The sequence below is a fragment of the Phocoena phocoena genome, chromosome 11, assembly GCF_963924675.1.
Source record: "Phocoena phocoena chromosome 11, mPhoPho1.1, whole genome shotgun sequence".
Lineage (NCBI taxonomy): Eukaryota > Metazoa > Chordata > Mammalia > Artiodactyla > Phocoenidae > Phocoena > Phocoena phocoena.
Genome location: NC_089229.1, coordinates 93,072,925 through 93,096,900, shown reverse-complemented (window position 1 = coordinate 93,096,900; position 23,976 = coordinate 93,072,925). Strand labels below are relative to the sequence as shown.

The window sequence follows — 23,976 nt, the reverse complement described above, 5'->3', positions numbered from 1 at the left end:
ATTTCTTCGTTAATTCCATCACTGTGATTTGTTGTCATGATTATTATTACTATTTACTTACTTAGTATAGGCGAAACTAAAATCTGTCTCCTAAGGTTGTCCTGACAAGTAAGGTAAAACGTATAACATATTCAGCACAGTGCTTGGCTAAGAGAGTGCCATCATTAATGTTAGCTGTAGTTTTTCTCAAAATTTAATGCTTCATCTAGAACCTGACATGTAGTTAAATTTTAGTAAATGATAATAATATATGGCTTATTGTTTACAAAGGGCTTTAACATATCTTGTTTAATCCTCTCAGCTACCTTCAAGGTATGTAGTTTTACCCCTGATAGAGAAATCGAGGTTAAGTGTATCAGTCAGATTTTCTGGCTGATTTAAGCCAAGAAAGAACTTACTGAAAGGACAATGGCTAGTTTACAGGATCTTCAGAAGAGCTCTAGAATCAGGTTTTGGACAACCTACCCAAGCATAATGGCCAAAATCAGGCCACGGAACTCACCCACTGAGGTCACTGCTTGCTGTCATGACCAAGCAGTTGACATGCCTTGTGCCACAAACGGTGCTAGCTGGCCGTAAAGACTGAACTTTGCCACTGGTTCTGCTTCTGTTGCTTCCTCAGAAGCACTGGTTCTCCAGAAACTGCTGTCACCAGAGAATGTACCTCTTGGAAGGCCCCTATTTTGCAACATTTGCTCCCTATTTAGAGGCTGGGGCATGTGTATAGATTGGTGGAACTTCTGTTACGACCTTGTGTTCTGGCTGCAGGGCAGGTGGGAAAAAAGAGGCTCTTGGTTCTTCAGCTTTGGTATAATAGGTGACTGGGTTCTCGTATGTGACACTTTGCTTTATTGCCAGCTCCCTGGGTCTTAAGTCTCTCTGTTTATAGAAAAAATACTCTTTATTTCCTGTTAATTGTATATAAGCTGAGTAGAAATCAAGATAGTTTTCCTTATTAGTAGACTTCACGTGTAGAAAAATCAGCTTTTTTTCCTAAAAATCCATCTTGTGCTTAGAAATTAGCTGTTATAAATGAACAGTATTGCCTCAGCATTTTAAGCTACTAATAAATGAGAGCTTTCCATATGATCAGGGTGTTTTCTTCATTGTAGACAATCCTGTGTGTCTCATTATCCACGGGACAGGGTATGTAATCCTTCAAGGAAGCCATGAGTTAGCACCTACAAGAAGGGCAACCCCTCTGAGCAAGGAAGTCCGGTATTAATATTTCAGATGGCTTTTTTGTTGCATCCTTTCCTTAGTACTTCATTTGTTTTTGTGGAAAGTGAATCTGTGATTCATCTTTCTGAAAACCTAAAAAAAAAAAAATTCAGGTTTCCAATGTGCTTGCTGTTGGCTCTAAAAAGATAGCCTCTCCTCGTTTAGAGTCGGTCTTAGTGTGCCTTGCAGAGCCTGTATTTCTAAGAAGCTGTGTACACAGTCTTCAAACTACTATAAGTAGAATCATATGTTAAATGCCAATTTTTAAAAGACCACTTCGTTCCTTAAAGCAAACTCTTTTAGCAGGGGAAGAAGCCTTTGGTGATGCAAACAACCATCCTTACTTTGTCTGGAAAGCTGCAGTTTTGGGGTATTGAAGTTTCAGCAAGTGGAGAACACCTGGGCGTGGTGAATCCTAGCTACCAAGTTTCAGGGAGGACCCAGGTGCCTCATTTTTACAGGCTGGCAGTCCTTCTTCCAGACAAGTGAGACAGAGTGGGCTTTCTGCGTTCATTCAGTGAGACGTGCTGAAAGGTTGTGGCATCCAAACTACGTATGTTTGTAGTAGACTGCTTTTTTTTTTTTGAGACGCACCATGTGGCATGCAGGGTCTTAGTCCCCCAACCAGGGATTGAACCTGTGCCCCCTGCAGTGGAAGTGCAAATTCTTAACCACTGGACCGCCAGGGAAGTCCCTAGACTGCATTTCTTTTATTTGCATACTCAGAGTAAGGGTCTTCTGAACTTGAATATGTTCCTTTCTGCAAATAATTCTAAATCAGTCTTTGTAAAAAAAAAAAAAAAGAAAAAGAATAAAAGAAGCACACATGGTATAGCAGTCTAGAATATTACTTTGTCTCTCTCCTCATAGAAACATGGAATTTTCAAAGTGTAGACTTGGAAGAAAACATGGTTCAACTCAGTTTTCAGAGAAGGAAATGAGACTTATTTTTTTCCCCTTGGTTTATCCTTTTTTATATTGGTATATGTAAATATTGGTATATATAAATTGGTATATATAAATGTAAATATTGGTATATACATATTGGTATATCCTTTTTTATATCCTTGGTTTATATTTTTTCTTTTGTTCCCTATTGGCCACACATTTTTTGACCACTTTATTAGAGGGGTATTGTGAAATATTTTTGTTTAGCAAAAATTAAACTCAATCTACTTGACTTTTTTTTGTTGTGTAAAACATACATAACAAAATTTACCATCTTAACCCTTTTTGAGCCTGAAACTCAGTGGCATTAAGTCCGTTCACATTTTTGTGCAACATCACCACTGTCCATCTCTAGAACTTTTCCATCATCCGAAATTGAAATTCTGTACCCATTAAATAGTAACTTCTTATTTTCTCTTCCCCTCAGCCCCTGGCAACCGTTATTCTACTTTCTTTCTCTATGAATTTGACTGTTCTTTGTACCTCATGTAAGTGGAATCATACAATATTTTCCCTTTTGCGTCTGGCTTATTTCACTTAGCGTAATGTTCTCAGGTTTCGTCCATGTTGTAGCGTATGTCAGAATTTCCTTCCTTTTTAGGCTGAATAATGTAATAATTGTATGTATATACCACATTCTGCTTATCCATTCATCCACTGGTGGATGCTTGGTTTGCTTCCACTTCTTAACTCTCATGAACAATGCTACCATGAACATGAGTGTACAAATATCACTTTGGGACCCTGCTTTCACTTCTTTTGGTTATATACCTGGAAGTGGAATTGCTGGTAATCGTATGGTAATTCTATGTTTAATTTTTTGAGGAACTACCATGCTGTTTTCTACAGTGACCGTACCATTTTACATTCCCATCAGCAGTGCACATGGGTTCCAATTTCTCCACATTCTCACCAACACTTGTTGTTTTCTGCTTTTTTGACAGTAGCCGTCCTAATGAGTGTGAGGTAGTATCTTACTGCAGTTGTGATTTGCATTTCCCATATGATTAGTGATTTTGAGCATTGTTTCATGTGTTTATTGGCTATTTGTGTATCTTCTTTGGAGAAATATCTATTCAAGTCTTTTGACCATTTTTGAATCAAGTTATTTGGTTTTTATGTTGAGTTTTAGGATTTTTAAAAATGTATTCTGAATATTAACCCTTTGGCTGTCTTTTTACTCTGTTGATAGTGCCGTTTGATGCATAAAATTTTTTAATTATCATGAAGTCCAGTTTGTCTATTTTTTTTTCTCTTGTTGCTTGTATCTTTAGTGTCATATACAAGAAATCATTGTCAAATCAAATGTCGTGAAGCATCTGCCATTTGTTTTCTTCAAAGAGTTCTATAGTTTAGGTCTCTGACCCATTTTGAGTTAATTTTTGTATGTGATGTTAGATAAGAGTTCAACTTCATTCTTTTGTGTGTGGATATCCAATTTTCTCAACACCATTTCTTGAAAAAACTGTTCTTTCCCCATTGAATGGTCTTGACACCCTTGTAGGAAATCATTTGACCATATATGTGAGGGTTTGTTTCTGGGCTCTCTCTTCTGTTCCGTTGATCTGTATGTCTGTGTTTATGCCAGTAGCACATTGTTTTGATTACCGTAGCTTTGTAGTAAGTTTTGAAATGACAAAGTATGAGTTTTCCAACTGTGCTCTCCTTTTTCAGGATTGACTACTGAGGTTTCTTTGAGATTCCATATGAATTTTAGGATGTGGTTTTCTATTTCTGCAAAAAATGTTGGGACTTCCCTGGTAGCGCAGTGGTTGAGAGTCCGCCTGCCGATGCAGGGGGCACGGGTTCGTGCCCCGGTCCGGAAAGATCCCACATGCCACGGAGCGGCTGGGCCCGTGAGCCATGGCTGCTGAGCCTGTGCGTCCAGAGCCTGTGCTCTGCAGCGCGAGAGGCCAGACAGTGAGAGGCCCGCATACTGCAAGAAAAAAAAAATGTTGGAATTTTGGTAGGCATTGCATTGAATCTGTAGATCACTTTGGGTAGTATTGATATCTTAATAATATTATGTCTTTCAGTTCATGAAAGATGAGTTGTCTTTCCATTTAGTTATGTCTTCAACTTCTTTCAGCAGTGTTTTGGAGTGTTCATTGTACAAGTCTTTCATCTCCTTGGTTAATTCCTAAGTATTTTATTCTTTTTGATACTTCTGTAAATGTAATTGTTTTCTTAATATCTTTTTTGGATTGTTCATTGTTAGTGTATAGAAATGCAACTGATTTTTGTGTGTTGACCTTTTTTTTAACATTTTGGGTTTTTAAAATTTATTTTACTTATTTTTGGCTGTGTTGGGTCTTGGTTGCTGTGCACTGGCTTTCTCTAGTTGGAGTGAGCGGGGCTGCTCTTCGTTGTGGTGCACACGCTTCTCATTGAGGTGGCTTCTCTTGTTGAGGAGCACAGGCTCTAGGTGCACGGACTTAAGTAGTTGTGGCACGTAGGCTCAGTAATTGTGGCTCGAGGGCTCTAGAGTGAAGGCTCAGTAGCTGTGGCACACGGGCTTAGTTGCTCTGCAGCATGTGGGATCTTCCTGGACCAGGGCTCGAACCTGTGTCCCCTGAATTGGCAGGCGGATTCCTAACCACTGCACCACCAGGGAAGCCCTTGTGTGTTGAGTTTGTATCCTTCTACCTTACTAAATTCAGATATTAGTTCTAAAATTGTTTTTTAATCTTTAAGGTTTTCTATATTCTTATTATTCTAGTTCCTTAAGTTGTAATGTTAGGTTGTTGACTTGATATCTTTTTTCCTTTTTAATGTAAGCTTTTGTAGCTATAAATGTCCCCCTTAACACTGCTTTGCTGCGTCCCTTAAATTTTGGTATACTATGTTTTTGGTTTCTTTGTCTCTAAGTATTTTAAATTTTCCCTTGTGATTTCTTCTTTGATCCATTGGTTGTTTAAGAGTGTTTAATTTCCACAAGTTTGAATTTTTCAGTTTTCCTTCTGTTATTGATTTCTAACTTCATCCTGCTGTGATTAGAGAAAATACTTGGTATGATATCTGTAACTTGTAAGTCTGTCCTGGGATATGTCCCATGTGTACTTGAAAAGAATGTGTGTTCTATTGTTGTTGGGTAGAGTGTTCTGTATATATTAGATGTAAGTAACTTACTGTGTTGTTCAGGTCCTCTGTTTTCTTATCTTTTGTCTGATTGTTCTATCCATTATTGAGAATGGGGTATTGATATATCCAACTATTATTGCAGAACTGTCTATTTCTCACTTTAATTCTGTCAGTTTTTGCTTAATGTATTTCGATGGTCTGTTATTAGGTGCATAAATGTTTACAATTGTTATGTATTTTGCTGTATTGAACCTTTTATTAATATATAATGTCCTTCTTTGTCTCTTATAAACTTTTTTGATTTAAAGTATATTTTGTCTGAATTAGTATGACTACCCTTGCTCTCTTTTTGTTACTATATGCCTGGAATGTCTTTTATCATCCTTTCTCTTTCAACCTATTTGTGTCTTTTGATGTAAAGTGAGTCTTTTGTAGATAGCATATGGTTGGATTATCCTTTGTTTTTTAAATCCATAATGCCAATCTCTGTCTCTAGATTTGAGAGTTTATTCCATTTACATTTAAAGTAATTAGTGATGAGGAGGGACTTCTGTCATTTTGCTCTGTTTTCTTTTATGCCTAATAGCTTTTTGTCCCTCATTTCCTGCATTACTGTCTTATTTTGTGTTTAGTTGACTTTTTTGTAGTGAAATCTTAAAATTCCTTTCTTACTTTCTTTTGTATATTCTGTAACTATTATATTTGTTGTTACTATGGGGATTATATTTAACATACTAAAATAATAACACTCTATATTGAATTTATATCAGATTAACTTCAGTACCATAAAAACTCTGCTCCTTTACAACTCCATCTTCACTCCTTTCAGTTGTAGATGTCACAAAATTACATCTTTATACATTTCCCCAAAACATAAACTAATAATTAAAAAAAAAAATATGTCTCTTAAATCATGTAGGAAACAAAGTGGAGTTTCATACCATTGTTATAATAATGCTAGCTTTTATAATTTTCTGTGTATTTACCTTTACTGAGATATTTATTTATTCATATAGTTCCAAGTTACTGTTTAGTATCCTTTCATTTCAACCTGCAGGACTTCTTTTAGCATTTCTTGCAGGGAAGGTCTAGTGGTAATGAATTCCCTCAGCTTTTGTTTATCTGGGAATATCTTAATTTCTCCCTCACTTTTGAAAGATATCTTTGCTGCAAATAGGATTCTTGGTTGACAGTTTTGAATATAAAAGCACTTTAAATATATCAGCCCACTGCCTTCTAGCCTGTGAACTTTCTGTTCAGAAGTCTGCTGTTAATCTTATAGAGGATTCCTTGAATGGAATGAGTTGCTTTTCCCTTGCTGCTTTCAAAATTCTCTCTTTGTCTTTGACTTTTGACAGTTTGATTATACAGATCTTACTCAATTTATAATGGGGTTATTTTCCTATAAACCTAGCGTAAGTTGAAAATATCACAAATTCATTTAATACACCCAACCTACCAAATACCATAGCTTAGCCTAGCATACCTTAACATGCTCAGAACACTTACATTAGCCTACAGTTGGGCAAAGTCGTCTAACCCAAAGCCTATTTTATAATAAAGTGTTGAATATTTCATGTAATTTATTGAATACTTTTCTGAAAGTGAAAAACAGAATGGCTGTATGGGTACAGAATGGATGTAAGTATACCATTTTGATCACATGACTGACTTGGAGCTGTGGCTCACTGCTGGTGCCCAGCATCTTGAGAGAGTATCATACTGAATATCACTAGCCTGAGAAAAGATCAAAGTTCAAAATATGGTTTCTACTGAATGTGTATTGCTTCTGCACCACCATAAAGTCAAAAAATCAAGTTGAACCATCATAAGTTGTGGACCTTCTATAATGTGTCCTGGTATGGACACATTATAAGTTCATCCTACTTAGCGTTCGTTGGGCTTCTTGGATATATATATTCATGCCTTTCATCAAATTTGGGAAGTTTTTAGCCAATATTTCTTCAAATATTTTCTCTGCCTTTTTCAAGAGAAAAGTCGTTTTGGGACTCCTGCAGTATGTTTGTTGTTCTGCTTGATGGTGTCCCACAGGTCCCTTAGGTTCTTTTTACTTTTCTTCAATCTTATTTCTTTCCGTTCCTCAGACTTGGCAATTTCCATTGTCCTACTTCTAGTTCACTGATTCTTTTGCCTGCTCAAATCTGCCTTTGAATCCCTCTAGTGAAATTTTCATTTCAGTTATAGTTTTCAGCTCCAAGATTTTTTGTTTCTTTCTTTTTCGGTTTTCTATCTCTTGAGATATCTCCATTTTGTTTATACCTCATTATTCTTGACTTTAATACTTTGAGCATCTTTAAGACAGTTTAAAAATCTTTGTGTAGTAGATCTGCCATCAGATCCTTTTCTGTTTCTGTTGTTTGGGACAGTACCTTGGAATGCTTTTCTGTTTCTTGTGGGCTTTGTGATTTTTTGTTGAAAACTGGACATTGAATTTAACAGTGAGGTAACTCCAGAAATCAGCTTCTTCTTCTCCAGGGTTTACTGGCTTTTGTTTTTGTTTTCTGCTTTTGTTTGATTGTTGTAGGCTATCTCTCTGCTGAGGATTAAGGCTTCCCAGATCTTTTCTGAGCCTGTACCTTTCCTGGGCATGCACAGTGACTTTCTCATTTCCCCCAAATATGTGGCTGCTTTTGAACGTTCTCATGTTCAATGTCTAGCTTCAAGAGGGGAAAAAGAGAAAAATGAAAGGGAAGAAAAAAAGTACCAGTCCTTTAAGTCCCCTGGAAGTCACTTCAGCTGGAGAGCGAGGGGCCTGCAATAATGGAGGCTGTGCAACAACAGTGGCCACTGCCTCGGTGTCTGTACCATTGTGATCAGAAGAACCAGTCAGTGGTCAGAATACAGACCCCTGATGTTGGAAGGATAGGGTCCTTTTTGCCCACCCTGGCTCCTGAAAGCTGTGTGTAAGTTGCTCACAGCTGCCTGCCACAGGGGTTGGGGGACGGATAGGTGCTGCAGTGCTAAGAGCTGAAAGTGACGAAATTAACCACAGTTTACCATCCAGGCCTTCCCCTGGAAGTTGAAGCCTTCTATAGACTACAGAGCTCCAAAGTATAGTAGCTAACATCAGACAGATTCTGCCTGTGCAGTTGTTGTTTAGGTGAGGAGACAGATTCCTGGCGCTTCCCATTCTACCATTTTCCCTGAATGCTCTCTGTGTTTAGTTTTTAAAGGAACTACCATATTGCCTTCCACAGTGGGTGCGCCACTTTACATTCTCACCAGCAATGCATAAAGGTTTCAGTTTTGCCACATCTTCACCAGTACTTATTATTTTCTATTTGGGTAATAGCCACTTTATTGGTTAAAAGTGGTATCTCGTGGTGTGTGTTTCTTTTGTGTTTTTTTTTGCATTCCCCTAAGGATTAGTGATGTTGAGCATCTTTAAGGTGTTTGTTGACTTCTTTGCATCTTTGGAGAAATGTCTACTTAAGTCCTTTGCCCATTTTTGAATTGGGCTTCTGTTGTTCTATTTCATTTCAGTCCCTATTTATATCTGCGTTCTTTGTATTTAACTCCCGCTTCTTCTAGTAATCTGCTTGAGGTGTAGGATCGCTTCTTTATTATTTTCTACAGTGCTGGTATATAGAAGGAGGTGCTAGCAAATATTCATATATGGTAGGGTTGGCCAGTCATATAGCCAGATTTGAAACCCCGCTTATTTGATCGTGGCAAGAGTTGGTAGTTGGGGACCTGGGGACATTGAGAAAATTAACATGAATTGAGTACCTCCTCTGTGCCAGATACTCTGCCAGGCATAACTTGATATAATTCTCACAGTACTCCTTTAACGTGCATGGTATTTAATTTATTGATGAAGGGTTTGAGTTCAGGGAAGTTAAGTGACTACCCTCACATGACACAAGTGGTAAATGGCAATCCCTGGATTCAAATTCCCAGGTCTATTTGACTCCAGAGCTTGTACTTTTTTTCATTATGTCATGCTGCCTCTCTTCCCTGGCCTGAAAGTTCAACAGGAAAGCAAGGCTTTGAACCTGGGAACTACTGAAGGAAGATGATGAGTTGAACCTTTTGCTTAACTCTTTGGGAGGAGATTTTAAAAAGCTAAGTTCATAACGGTGGATAGGATTCCTTGAGGATAGTGAGGTGTCTCATTTGTGATTACCGATCATTTTTGTAAAAGCTGTATCTACTTTTGGTTGTTGACATCCGCTGTTCTTGTTTCTTTGGTACCATAAACCAGGGCCGTTGACCATGGGCCAATGTGTGCCTGAACCTAGAGGGATGAAATGCTTTCTGTAACCTACCGTAGATTCCCTCCCAGCCTGAGTGCTCCTTTACCTCCTGAGTCTTAAGAAAGGCAAGATGAAAGGGAACACATATTTATCAGGATCCTGTATGCTAGGCAAGCCCTAAAAGGGAGGTGATTATTATCCCAGTTTTACACGAGAAAACTGAGGCTCAGAGGTATAAGGTAAATTGTCCAAATTCACACAGCTCAAATAATAATGGGGCTCAAATCACATTTTCCCATGTTCCCTGTCTTAGTCCATTTGGGCTTCTGTAACAAAATACCACAGATTGGATGTCTTCAAACAACGGAAATTTATTTCTCACAGTTGTGGAGGCTAGGAAGTCCAAGATCAAGGCGCTGGCAGATAGATTCAGTGTCTGGTGAGGGACCACTTCCTGATTCACAGACAGCAGTCTTTTTGCTGTGTCCTACATGGTGGACAGGCCAATTGAACCCTCTGGGGTTTCTTTTATAAGGACACTGATGCAATTCATGATGGCTCTACCCTCATGACCTGATCACCTCGCAAAGGCCCTGCCTCCTTATACTATCACATTAGGTTTCAGCATATGAATTCTGGGGAGGACACAGACATTCAGTCTTTAGCACTACCTCAGTGAGAAAGGTCTTCTTTCTTGGCCCTCTGGTAAGTATTGGAAACCGTTAGGAGGGAGATCCTGGGAGCATTGTTTCTCTCCACACCAAACATTGTGATAGGTTGGCTGTTATTCTAGGGCTGTCTATACTTGCAGTCTCTTCTGCCACATAGATTAACCAAAACAATGATGGTAGCCGTTCTGGGTGGCTGCTTCTCCTGGGTGAGATTGGTGTGCCTCTGAGGTGACTGAATGGAGATAAAAGTTCCTAAGGGAACCAGTCATGGAGGGCACCCTTTTTCTGAATACCCCAAAGGAATTGATCACTAACACACATCATAAGGTCCTGTCCAAGTGGGTCAGGTGTTTTTAGACTTTTCCCTTTCTTTAAGGGAAGGTGAGAGACTGCCTTTGAGAACTAGAGTTCATATTAGGTAAATAATACACATGGTTTATGTGCTTTTGACTTTGAAATATACCGTGACCAGCAGAGTCAAAAATCCCTTATTAGTTTGGGGGGAGATTTCTTTTTTAATTATCTGTTGCCTAATAGTACCTTCACAGTAACTTTTGTCAAAGTTACATACATTCTGCTTTCTGGATTCTGTAGGAGGAAATGGAGCTTGTTACACTGTTATCCAGATGTGAGCCCATTACTCACAGTACTCATTTCCAGTCCTGGAAGCAGCTAAGCGTCTGAAAGTTGAGGAATTCAGTTTGATAATAGCAGAGGTTAATACCCATATGGCTCTGTACAATACTTGAGAAAAACTTTTTTTTTTTCCTACCTGACATTTCAGAAAGAAAAAGATGGCTCAGCAAAAAATTTTCCAAATTTCTAACCTGATGATTTTTCCACTCAACACTTTACACAAAGAGCTAGGTACAGATGGCAATTTGCTGGGTCTGTGTAATATTCAGGCTTGGTCCTCACCCATTCCCTAGAGCCCACTCTCCATTCCTGTATAAACAAAGTGGTTTCAACAAGGTCTTAGGAAATGTCTCCAGTATTTACCATTTGCAAATATGGAATCTATTAAATCATGTTTTTAACTCAATAAACATCTACCTTGTATGCATCACTGTTTTAAGCTAAAGAAGAATTAGAAAACGGAGGGTAATGGCCCTGTTCCCTAGCGCAATAAAGAAGACGTAATTTAGAAACTTTAACATGAAAAACTAACCATAGATATGTAGAAGAACGGAGTATTAGGGATGAAGTGTCATGATCTCTAATTTTTTTCATATTGCTCAGAAAAAGAAAAAAACAAAGACGAAGTAGATATGATAAAATGTCAGTTGCTGATTCTAGATGGTATCTGGGTATATATTTTTTTCTTTTCTGTATGTTTGAAAATTTATGTAATAAAATGTAAAAAAAGAAAAAAAAAACTTAACCATAAAGGCCATTTATAAAACTATACAAAAGATAATTTCAAGGGGATATAGGGTTCATTCTCTTACCTAAGCTAAGGGTTTAGGTTATTAGTAGAGTTGGTAAGTAAGAATTGAAACCGAGATGTAAGCCTAGAGGCCCTCAGAGGCCGGGCCGGGAATGGGAATGAGTGAAGCTGGCTGTCCATGTTCAGATAGGGGTTGAGAGAGCAGGAGAGTACACGCCTCATTTAAAGCATCTACAATTAAAAAAAAAAAAAATTTAATGTGCATTCAGAATAAAAACAATTCGGGGGCCTGGCAGCATGTGGTCTTCTGAAAGTGAAAATAATTACCACCTCTAAATTTACCCAGCTTTCTGTCCTCCCTATTCCTTTAATCAGAAGATATAGGAGTGGGTCAGTCATCAAAATGGGGGAGACGGGTTCCTGACACTTGAGAGTGATGGGAAAACTTTGTACTCGTTGCCTGTGGGATTGGCCTGTCTTGCCATAGCTCTGTAGCTTCAGGAGTAGAAAAAGTGGCCCGTCTTTTTCTCTCTGTCTTGCTCCTTCTGTGTTCTAGAGCAGGATTTGTGGCAGATTTTCAGAGATTCCTGTGAGTCTAAGGAGCACATTCTGATGATAGACCCCCGTACCTGGGCTTTGTTTTTAGGTGATTTGGAGGAGGGTGCAATTGTGCTTTAAAAGGGTGATTGGAAGTGTAATTTCTTTGACTTTGGAGTTGGCTGGGCAGCTTGATTTGAACACCGTAGTGTGCCTTCTAGACTTGGCAACTTTCCCCCCACTTCCCCCACCTTTTTTTTTTTAAGAGGAAGAGTCAGGGTTTTGGTTTGAGGGCTAACGCTGGGTTTGGGGCCCTCTGCTTCAGGCCTCTGGTGACCTGGGCTGGCCCTGGAGCTTTCCGCCTTGCCGCTCTTCAGTGCAGCCTCTGGAAATCTTCCTCACTCACCTGGGAGGAGCAGATGCGGACTGAGACCACGCCTCACTCCGAAGTATATGTGGAGAAGACAGAGTAGGGACCCCGAGAAGCCTTTTTTCCTCCCAAAGTCTCCCTCAGCTCACTCTTCCCTTGGAATTCCAGCAACAGAACTGCATCCTCTTAGCCTAGTTGGAGAACCTTTTATGTACCAGGTGCTGTAATGCACAGGATAAAAAGTAAAACATGGTCCCTGTTCTCCAGCAGCTCACAGGTTGTTAGGCTTTTAATCACCTTGGAGAAGATACTGTTTGAAGGTACATCCAGCCATATAGGCCCTGGTGAGCATGAAAGATAGGGAACTGGTTTTGACGGACAGAGTTGGGGATACTTGGGGTGGGGAAGGGGAGAGAACACCCAAGAGGACATCACTGATAGATGAGAAGGACCTGGGCTGCTTTTTGTTAAAATGACTTTATTTATGTGAACATTTTAGAAAGGGAAATACATTCATATGGTTTTAAAAATGTTAAAAGTATACTCTGAAATTCTCCTTCCCTATCCTTGTTCTCCAACCGTCTCGTTCTTGGAGTCATTCCAGAGTTTCTTTATGACAATGCAAGTAAATATGAATATATGTTTTTATTTACTTGTACCCCTCCCCAATTTTTACACGGTGGTAGCACACTCCATACACAATATATTCTATATACCTTTCTTTTATTTTTAATAAATTTATTTGTTTATTTTTGGCTGCATTGGGTCTTCGTTGCTGCACGCAGGCTTTCTCTACTTGCGGCAAGCAGGGGCTACTCTTCGTTGTGGTACGCGGGCTTCTCATTGCGGTGGCTTCTCTTGTTGTGGAGCACGGGCTCTAGGCGCGTGGGCTTCAGTAGTTGTGGCACATGGGCTCAGTAGTTGTGGCTCATGGGCTCCAGAGCACAGGCTCAGTAGTTGTGGTGCACAGGCTTAGTTGCTCTGCGGCATGTGGGATCTTCCTGGACCAGGGCTCGAACCCGTGTCCCCTGCACTGGCAGGCGGATTCTTAACCACTGCGCCACCAGGGAAGCCCCTGAAATGACAAAATTTTAGAAATGGTGAACAGATTAGTGGAGGATTGGGGAAGGCATCCCAAGACAGACTTTGATGTGGGCGAGTTCATCCTGATGGTGTGCAGTGCATGTGCTGTCGTGTTTATTTCGGAGGACCTGTGTTGTGCCATTGGCTCTGGTGTGAGGGTACTGCTCTCAGCGGGGTGGGGAGTGCCTGAGAGCCCCAGGGCCCTGCTAGGGATTCTCTGAAGTCAGAACTATTTTCACAGTAATACTTAGACATTTACTAATTACTCTCACTCTCCTACAAGTGTAAAGTGGAGTTTTTCAGAGGCTACATGATGTGAAATAGCAACAGATTAAATGCAGAAGCAAGTCTGAGAATCCAGCTGTTTTCTATGAAGCCAAGACATTTAAAAGACTTACAAAAATGTAAACGAGTGCCACTCTTCTCACTTTTTTGTTTTGGGGAGTAGAGTTATTTTCTTTAAAATATGTTATTTATGTTAACATGTAATGGGATTATTAATTTTTAAAACGACTTAATAAATATTCAAGAATTTTCTGTTTTAATTTTTAACAGATGAATATTGATTTAAACTACATACACAAGTGCTCTTTGGGGGTCTTCAGTAATTTCTGAGAGGGTAAAGGGGTCCTGACACCAGAAAGTTTGTGAACCTTCAGGGTGACAGTAAGCACTTGACCAGAAGTCAGGAGGCTTGAGTTCTAGTCAGGACTTTGCTGTGTGACCCTGAGCACGTCATTTAGCCTCTTTCATTGGTATTTCATCTTTTGAAGAACCGGTATTTCATCCGGTTCTACACACCTTAAAGGAAGGGAAGATAATTCTGTGTGAAAGGCTTTGAAAATATAACGTCCTGTTCAAATTTAAGGGAATTTAATAGTTACACAACCAAACTGATGTTGAAAGAAAATGTAAAGGTTGAGGCTTATGGTGTGTTAGTGGACATCCTGTTCACCTTTTAAATGTTTTCCTTTTTGCATCTCCTTCTAACAGTTTCCATATATATATATATATACATTCTTTCTGTTTCTCAGACAACCATTTTAATTAGTTAAAGGAATTAAGTAGGTACATCTTCCAGATTTTTCAGTCAAGAGGGGGTTTATACTCCTGATGCTTTAAAGTGGTGCCGTAAGGTCAGGTGCTCTGTCTTGGAGAAATCACTTATCATGTGACTTACTATGTGACTCGCGGCATCTTGGGTTTCTCGCCTATAAAACGGGGCTAATAATAATTTACTTTCCTGAGCGATTATATGAAAAGTGATGCACAGGAGGCACTGTGCCAAGTGCTTGGCACATAAGATGCTCCATAAATGGTAGCTGCTGTGATTGTCACAGGTATATGACAAAAGATGCAAGATTAAATTTAAGCCTCTTACCCTGCCTTCAGTGAACTTGTTATTAAGCTACTTTATTCACAAGCTTATTAGTAATTTCCATCTCATTTGGTTTTATTCTTTTTTTGCTTCCAAGGGCTGTTGAGTGGCCAGACTTCTCCAACAAACACCAGACTGGAGAAGTTGGATTCTCAGCAGGTGCTGCAGCTCTGCCTCCGTTATCAGGATCACCTCCGTCAGTGTGCAGAGGCTGTTGCTTTTGATCAGAACGCTTTGGTCAAACGAATCAAAGAGGTAACTTATTGTGAGAAAATATCATGGCTGACTCAATCTTGTGCCTCCCTGTGACTCCTGAGTCCTTTTCTCCTGGGGTGTAGAGCCAATGATCCCAACTTTCTGGGAAATAGTCATTTTCTATCTAAATGTCTTGACATCTGTCCCCATTGCTTTGAGAAAATTGTCTTTCCCAGCAGTGGAATGTGATGGTGGAAAAGAGTGGTCCATGGAGTAGACTAATCTGGAGTTTGAATCCTGGTTCACCACTTATTTGCTTGGGAAAGTTACTTCACTTCTCTTGGTCTCAGTTTTCCTCATCTGAAAAATGGGTCTAACCGTAGTAATCGACCCACAGGGTTGAGTGAATATTAAATTGCCTAGTAAGTGTTAACTGTTATTAGTATATGTGAAGTCCTGCCATACTGATTTGCTTTGGCTGACATTAATTGATTTCAACCTTTTCCTGCGTGTAATTTATATTTTGTTTTCCAGTCGGGTATCAGTTCTTTGAGAGCAGGAGCCCTGACATCTCCCTCAATTATATTTTTCACTGTGTTAGCAGGAAAAACTCGGTGATTCTTATTGGTTGGATAGAAACAATTATGCCTACTTAACCCACAGGGTTTTTGTGAGGAAAGACACAAGATAATTCATGTGAAAGTACTTAGTAAATGAAAGAGTGTGGTACACATGTTGAGTAATTATGAATAACAGAAAGTAGGTACCCTTTTAAGCATTTAAATATATCACTGATTAGGCCACTGCATGGCACAGCTCTGGGAGCACCAAGGTATAAGTAAATACGTTTTCCAAAGTTTTCAGTCAAGAAGGGATTTCTGTTCTGTTACTTTGAAGTAATGTCATAAAAAGAAAAGGTCAGGAGCTGCATCGTGGAGAAACGACTTATGTGAATGGCACTGCCTGGAGTTTAACAAAATAGTCCTGATCATTGACTCTGGCAGGAGAAGGTGGACATGAGGAACTACACAAGGAAAGGGTGGAGAATCACTGCAATTAATGATCAGTTTGTAATCTCAAGGATGTAGTATGTCTATAACTAAGTAGTCATTAGTTATACTGATAGATTTAAATTTGTCAACACCTCCAGTATTTTACTACTTACCTTTCATAAAACGTTGTATGCATGTATGCTTCTCTCATGGACTAAATACTTTTATATGGAAAACAATTAAATATGACCTTTTATTTTGGTTGGCGTCTATGTGGCCTTTCAGATACTATATTTATTTTACTACGGTATGATCTAAAGAGCTTAAGTCCCAAACGTGACTATGCATTGGATTATATGAATTATTATTACTGGATTTTGTTTCTTTGAATACTGAATTCTCCTCTCCTCCAGTAGGTCTAGGAATCATTATTTTAATAAACTTACCAAATGATACTAATGCCATTCTCCGTTACCTGGGATTTGGGAACCACTGGTCTAGAGCATTGTTTTCCAAAATAAGTTCCATAAAACTAGTTCCATGTAAAGAAGGTCAGACTTTTTGCATATTTCATAACCACCCTTGGAAAGTCACAATGCATGTTATCTTATTTAGGAATCTTACAGTAAAGAAAATCAACACTTTTCAAACTTATTTGATTTCAGAACCCGTATCTTAGGTAACATCTATTAACATCTTATAGAAATAGTGTTTTTGAGAGCATCCTTTGGGAAAATGCTTTTGTGGATGTAAGACCTTATCATTTTTGACTGTGCTAGAAATTAATTACGATATTAACTTTCATAAGATTTTAGAATAAATCAGCTTTTTAATGCTTCCTGTCTTCTTTTTGAAAGGTCCTCTACTCCATTCCTGTCATTTCATAGTTAGGAAAGTGTGGTACAGAAAGATTAAGTGACTGATTCATTGCCAAGGAGCTGGGTAAAGTATTTTGTAGCTGAAAGTACCAGACAGAGCTCATTATACCACATTTTCAGGACTCCAGAGCAGTGTTTTTTTGGCCCTGAATGAGTGTTAGAATCACCTGGGAGTTTTTTCCTCCAATATATATGATGGAAAATTTTACACACACACTGAAGTAGACAGATACCCTTCCTGTCCTCATTGCCCAGCTACTACAGATATCAGCTTGTGAAGACTCCTGTTTCATCCACACCCCGACTCCCTCCCTGCCATCTTCCTAACTGGTTTGTGTTGGAGGAAATCTCAGGCATATCATTTCATTCATGAGTACTTAAGTATGCATCTTTAAAAATAAAGGACTCCTTTAAAAACCTTTTTAATTTGAATTACTCTTAGACTTAGAGAAAAGTCACAAACATAATTCAGAGAGTTCCTGTATGCTTCTCACACAGCTTCCTCTAAAGTGAGCCTCTTACAAAACCTTAGCCCAAAGACAAAACCAGGAAATTAACATTGGTACAATACCATTAACTAAGCAGAGACCTTATTTGAATTTCACCAGTTTTTCCGCTAATGACAGACTCCTTTTCAAAAACACAGCCAGAGTGCCCTTATCGTACCTAAAAGATTACCTTAATTCATTCAGTATAGCTGAGATGCCTTGAAGAAAATACTGATGTGTAGCTCTCACTCCATAGCAATTAAATGGAAATCTTGGAAGGCTGGGTTGGTGGGAAGGAAGCTGGGCATTGATTGGTGTTCATGAACGTGCTCTAGATCAGGGGTCGCCGACCCCCGGGCCCCTGTTGGGAATGGGGCCTCACAGCAGGAGATGAGCGGCAGGAAAGCGAGCGAAGCTTCCTCTGCCTACTCCGCATCGCTCCCCATCGCTCGCATTACGGCCTGAAACATAACCACCCCACCACGGGTCCATGGAAAAATTGTCTTCCACGAAACCGGTCCCTGGTGCCAAAAAGGTTGGGGACCACTGCTCTCGAGGATTCTCACGTGTGACCAGGGTTGAGCACCAGTGCTGTGGCACATTCATTGAAAACAAAATGGTTGTTTTTTTTTTTTTTTTTTTGCGGTACACGGGCCTCTCACCGCTCGGGCCTCTCCCGTTGCGGAGCACAGGCTCCGGACGCGCAGGCTCAGCGGCCATGGCTCACGGGCCCAGCCACTCCGCGGCATGTGGGATCTTCCCGAACCGGGGCACGAACCCGTGTCCCCTGCATCGGCAGGCGGACTCTCAACCACTGCACCACCAGGGAAGCCCTGAAAACAAAATTTTAAACTGAGTTTAAAATTCTGCTTGAGGAAGCTTGGGATTCACTTTGAGCCATCAGTAGTGACCCAGGATTGTTACCAAACAGAGAACAGCACTCCCGGTATGAGCAGTACCTTGGTAGTTCTCTTAGGGCCGAGGAGGTGAACACTGCTGTAGATTCTTCACTGACGACCTGTCTTCTCTGTTGGTGCAAACTCCTGAAACATACACAGCCATGTGCGCTCAACTTCAAACCTAAGGGTTGAAATTAGTCACTTCCAAGTGAATAAAGCAGAGGATGTAGTTTTGATCAAATACCAACTCTCTGATATTATTCCAGATGTTTCCTGGAAGTTGAGTTGCAAGTGTGAGGAAGTAACATAATGCTGTATGTGTTGAAAAGTCAGGGAACTTAATAACCGTGGAGAATGTGTGTTAGTGGAAGTAGAACCCGGGTCAAACAGAGGCGCAGAAAGCTGCAGCACTTGCGATCACTTACATTTGGATCAAAGGGAAACGTGGCTGTAACAGTTTCTGATTCGGAGAGAAGAAAATCAAGGAGTTAGCTGAGCTTCCCTATTGCTAAATTTGGATGATGCTTTTGAATAAAAAGTTGATGTTTTACAAATTTCTGTGTAAGAGAGGCGTGGAAGGTAGGGGTGGTCTTCCTTCACACCAGAGTCTTGTACACGGACCACTAGTTTCCTCAGTGGCTTCAGGATGACCCCCGGCCAACCAGCCAGCATGGCTGAGCAACTACTGCTGACCAACTTAGTGTGAGGTCCTTTAAGGGTTACACAGAAACGTGACTGGTCCCTGCTTGCTGAGAGCTTAGTCTGGGCGAGGGCATGAAGGTACACAGAACAGTAAGGTGAAGGATACAGTGCCATCAATGGAGAGTGCTCAGTTGTGGTTCACAGCTGAAGTCCTAGGAGAGTTAAAGATCAGGATATCCTGGGATATAGCGGGTGAGGCTGAAGCCACGTCGTACAAGGACAACCGGGATTTGGAAAACAAATGGAGAGAAAGCGGAGAGCGCTGCTGGCTGCAGGAACAGCTGGGAGTCTCGGAAGAAAATTAAGTTTGGGGCTTCGGGGACAGTGGAAGCTAAGTTCGTTCCAAGAAATTTCTCCATTAAGAGCCACAGATGTCGGAGCTGGAAGGACCTCAGAGACCTTCTGGTCCAGGACCCTCATGACACACAGATGCAGAAATCGAAGCCTGTTAGAGAAAGTAAGCAATTAATCCGTGGTCACAGAGGAAGATAGAGGCTGAAACTATAGAATTAAAAAGTGGATGAAGGGCTTCCCTGGTGGCGCAGTGGTTGAGAGTCCGCCTGCGGATGCGGGGACATGGGTTCGTGCCCCGGTCTGGGAAGATCCCACATGCCGTGGAGCGGCTGGGCCCATGAGCCATGGCCGCTGAGCCTGCGCGTCCAGAGCCTGTGCTCCGCAACAGGAGAGGCCACAACAGTGAGAGGCCCTCGTAACGCAAAAAAAAAAAAAAAAAAAAAAAATGTGGATGAACATTGGGACTTCCCTGGTAGCACAGTGGTTAGGAATCTGCCTGCCAGTGCAGGGGACACGGGTTTGGGCCCTGGTCCAGGAAGATCCCACATGCCGTGGAGCAACTAAGCCCGTGCGCCACAACTACTGAGCCTGTGCTCTAGAGCCCATGAGCCACAACTACTGAGCCTGTGAGCCACAACTACTGAGCCTGCGAGCCACAGCTACTGAATTCTATGTGCCAAGAGCCTGTGCTCCGCAACAAGAGAAGCCACCGCAATGAGAAGCCTTCTCAGTGCAACGAAGAGTAGCTCCCACTCTCTGCACCTAGAGAAAGCCTGTGTACAGCAACAAAGACCCAAGGCAGCCAAAAATAAAAATTAATTAATTAATTTTTAAAAAAGTGGATGAAGATCAAAGGAGGTTTGGGGTGTTTTTTGCAGGTGGTATATTTGAATGTGCTTCCGGGTTGAGGGGAAGAGATGGAAGAGAAGAGATAGAGGGTGAAGGATAGAAAGGGGATTCTGAGAGTGAGGTCTCTGAGGCAGCAGGAGCGGGGGGACTTAGAGCCCTGAGGGCATTTGTTTTGAGAGAACAGGGAAGCCCTAGGCAGGTTTTTAAGAGGATGCCTGCCACAGACCAGTCATGCCTGAGGAGCCTGTGTATTCTCTCTGAAGGAGAGGGGAGGCCATTTGTTGAGCGTGAGTGTTGGGTAATAGTACAGTTGTCGGTACCAGAGCCATTGAAGGCTCAGCTGAGGTGGGAGAACTTGGACCTTGATTTTGTGGGCAGTTCTGCATAGTGGTTCTGAGTATGAGCGCCAGAGCCTCACTGCCTGAGTTCAGACCCTGGCACTGCCTCTAGCTGTGTGACCTTGAGCAAGTTACTTGATTCTTCTAAGGTTCAGCTTCCTCTTCTGTCACATGGAGATAAGAATACTAGTGTACTGCAGAAAGGTTCTCGTGAGGGTTAAATGAGTTACTCTATGTAAAGTACGGGACCATGTCTGCCATGTAGTAAACGCTATGGTGTTAGCGCTCGTTATTGTTTTAAATAAAAATGATGACTAATAGAAAAAAATAACAACAACAAAAAATAATGACTGATAGGGAAAAGCGTAACCTTATTGCTGTGAATTGGCCCGTGTGAAGTTTCTTGATACCAGTAGCAGCCTAAATATTGGCTCATTTTAAGCTCTACTCTCAACAACCTGAGTATCACGAAGAACTAAATGGAGGCAAGACCCATCATTTATAGCCCAGGTTGCAGGCCCTGCGTGATTTCTTTCATGCCACAGATATGTGCTTTCTGGCTTTTTTGTAGTTAATTTAGCTGTTTATTCTGCTTTGTGAAGAGCAAAGTGGTGCCTGGGGACCGTGGATGGTGAGAAATGTGAACTGGACGGCAGCACGTGGTGAGTCCTCGGCTTCTGGGCTGTGGCTGCCTTGCCTCTTAGCGTTCCTGTGATAGCTCGTCATTTCTAGTTAAGGATTCAAGTTGGCAGGCAGACACTTTCAGTTTTAGGTCACATCTGCCATTGAAATCTGGGTAACTGAAAGGTAAAGGAGAAAAGAACGTGCATCTTTCAAACGTGCGGGCTTTTCACCAGCGCGGGGGCAGGAGACAGGTGGCAAACACACAGCCCGAGGAAGACATCGTTGATACGTCTGGACTGGCTCTGGTTGCTGACCTGGGTCTCGTTTCATCCTTACTCTGGTTGCTATCAATGGGTAAATATAGTCATGGTTTAGAATACCTTCCTAACTAAGATGAGGCCGTTAGGTTAATTTTATTACAGTTGCTTGCTTAAAGGCCTTGAGACTAAATTCGTGAGTGATTCTGGTAGCCTGTGTGTTTCATTGTTAGGTGTGTTGATAGCATGCTGTCGTAGCATTAACCAGTGTGAAACATTGAATTGGAAGTTCAGATGGACACATAAGAGTTGCAGTCCTTAGGAAGCCACGTGATTTCCTGGGATTATATAAAGACACCCTCAGGTTTCTCTAATTCAGCCCTTTCATGGCACAAATGAAGAAAACAAGGGTTCCTGAGTTTATTTGGAATTTGTCCAAGGTTTTTCTCCTAGTTAATGACTAAGACGATAGAAGACGAATCTTCCTGATTGCTGTCCTGTTATCTACTCTACCATACTACTTATGTTCTACGTTCGTGGAGTCTTAGCATTGCGTTTTTCTTCCTTTTTCATGCGTTAGGCTCTCAACTAGTGTTGGAAGGAGTGAGCTACCGTTCATGGGCCTGCACACAGAGCTGGGCAGGGATTTCTTTCAGTGGACAAAACTGTAATGTTTAAGACCCAGCTGGAGCCATTTTCCAAGTATTTGACCTGACTTCCTGTACCGTGTTTCCTCCCATGGGGCTGGGGGAGAGGCTGACCAAGGTTAAATGAGTTTCTCACAGTTTGCACAGAGAGTCAGTGTTTGAACTGACGTTAGCATTCACTCTGAGCCCCTTCAGTGAAAAGCCAGGTTCGTGAGCCGTTGGCCAGGTGAGGCTGTTACCCCGCCTGCCACCTTGAACCGAATCTCCTTTAAATGACAATGTTGTTAGACTCCTGTTACTGCTTTTAAACATACCCTGGCATTGGTCACTGCTTGCTTGACTTCACATTGTAAAATGGGTTGGGAGTGTTTAAAACTACAAAGTTTGAACAAGAACATTGAGCTGTTGGGCTTCTTTTTGCCGAGATACTGAGGGCAAGGCATTTCAGGAACATTCGGGGTTTCCTTTCTATCTTACAAATTACTCTGGTGTGAATTTCAAGTTGAGCCCTTAGAACACAGAGTTGTCCCCCCTTCTTGTCCTTTGGGCAGCCTTTCTTTTTGGTAAGAAGTACAGCTGGTCCCTTGAGTGGCAGGAACTCCAGATGGGGGACTGGACTCATTCTAGTTTGTCTGGCTGTAAGGTATGCTATGCTGTACAGCGTTTCCTCGGACCTGGGCCCACACTTGCACCAGCGCTGTCCTGCCACAAGGCAGAAATCCTGGAGGAGGGCCCAGTCGAGTTTATTACTTGCCTGTTGGAAACGTAGGCTTGTATTTTTTGGCGAGGCATAAGCAAAACCCAATTTTTCGACTGCCCTGAGATTTACCTCCATTCACGTTCTGGATACGGACATGAAACATGTGTGAACAGCAGCCCCATTTCCCACCTGCCCTAGACATGCCCCTGGACAGCTGGCTCTGCCAGCTTTCCCAGTACTGGCTGCATGTGCCAGGTACTTGAGCCCCTGTCCCACTCCCTCCCCCGGCTCCTTTCCAGCCTGCGAGGGTAGGCCATGTTAGAGGCCCCTTCAGCCGAACTGCAGTCTGTAAGCCAGTAGGTGAGCAGTATTAAGGGCACGTGGTTATAGAACTAGAAGTAGGGCCGGGAAAAGAGATTCCCTATCCTGTGTGTCTTTCAGTGAAGAAAAACAAGGAATTTTAGCACATTTGAATGTTGCTGTAATGCTTAGAAGAATGCCTGGCACATAGTAGACATGTAATAGATGCTCGTTAAATGAACAGCTTAATATATTCTTCAGTTCTGTCCATATCTTTGTCATAGTGACTGATAAGCTTTCTCATTCCACTAGAGAAAGTACAGGTTGTGAGAGTTTTATTAGCTACGAGTGGGCTAGATTGCAGCTATAAATAGACTAAAAAATGTGTAATAGCTCAAATGCGAGCAAAGTTCATTTCTTGCTCATGTTCAGGGTGGATGTTTCTGGTTAGCGGGTGATTCCTCCACTGAGTTTAGGGATTCAAGGCTTCTCCCATTTTGTGGCTCTGTCATATGCAGAGACCACATTGCTGATAGCATCCAGTTGGCAGAAGGGGAAAGAGAATGGAGTAGCATAGATGGGAGGTTCTCCGGGACCAAACCTATAGATGTCACACATCACTTTGGCTAGAACTCAGTCACGTGGCCACAGCTAACTCCAGAGGAGGCTGGGAAATGTTGTCTATAGGTGTGCCCAGGGTTGTACTAAATTTTGAGCTACATTTTGAACATCTGTGTCATCTGTGAACTTATGTTCCTAAAATGCATCTTTAGGTCAACTTTGAGATTCACAGGGGTTGGTGCAAGGTCCCAAGGTCCCATGGTAGGTTTCACTTGATTTAGGTCCTGCTGTCAGTAAAAACCAAGTGATATTAAGCAAACACTTAAGCCATTAACACTAAGTGAAAAAGCTAGTACACA

The 23,976-nt window shown here is 41.3% G+C and overlaps 1 protein-coding gene across 2 annotated transcripts in view; it reads left to right on the top strand.

Annotated features, from left to right (window-relative positions):
• BORCS5 (BLOC-1 related complex subunit 5) overlaps nucleotides 1-23,976 on the top strand; it is a 96,453-nt gene that overhangs the window by 49,106 nt on the left and 23,371 nt on the right. For both annotated transcript variants that reach the window (XM_065887471.1, XM_065887472.1), the window contains one exon: nucleotides 14,991-15,148. In XM_065887471.1, the coding sequence (XP_065743543.1) occupies nucleotides 14,991-15,148 (158 nt within the window). The remainder of the gene's footprint in view (nucleotides 1-14,990; nucleotides 15,149-23,976) is intronic.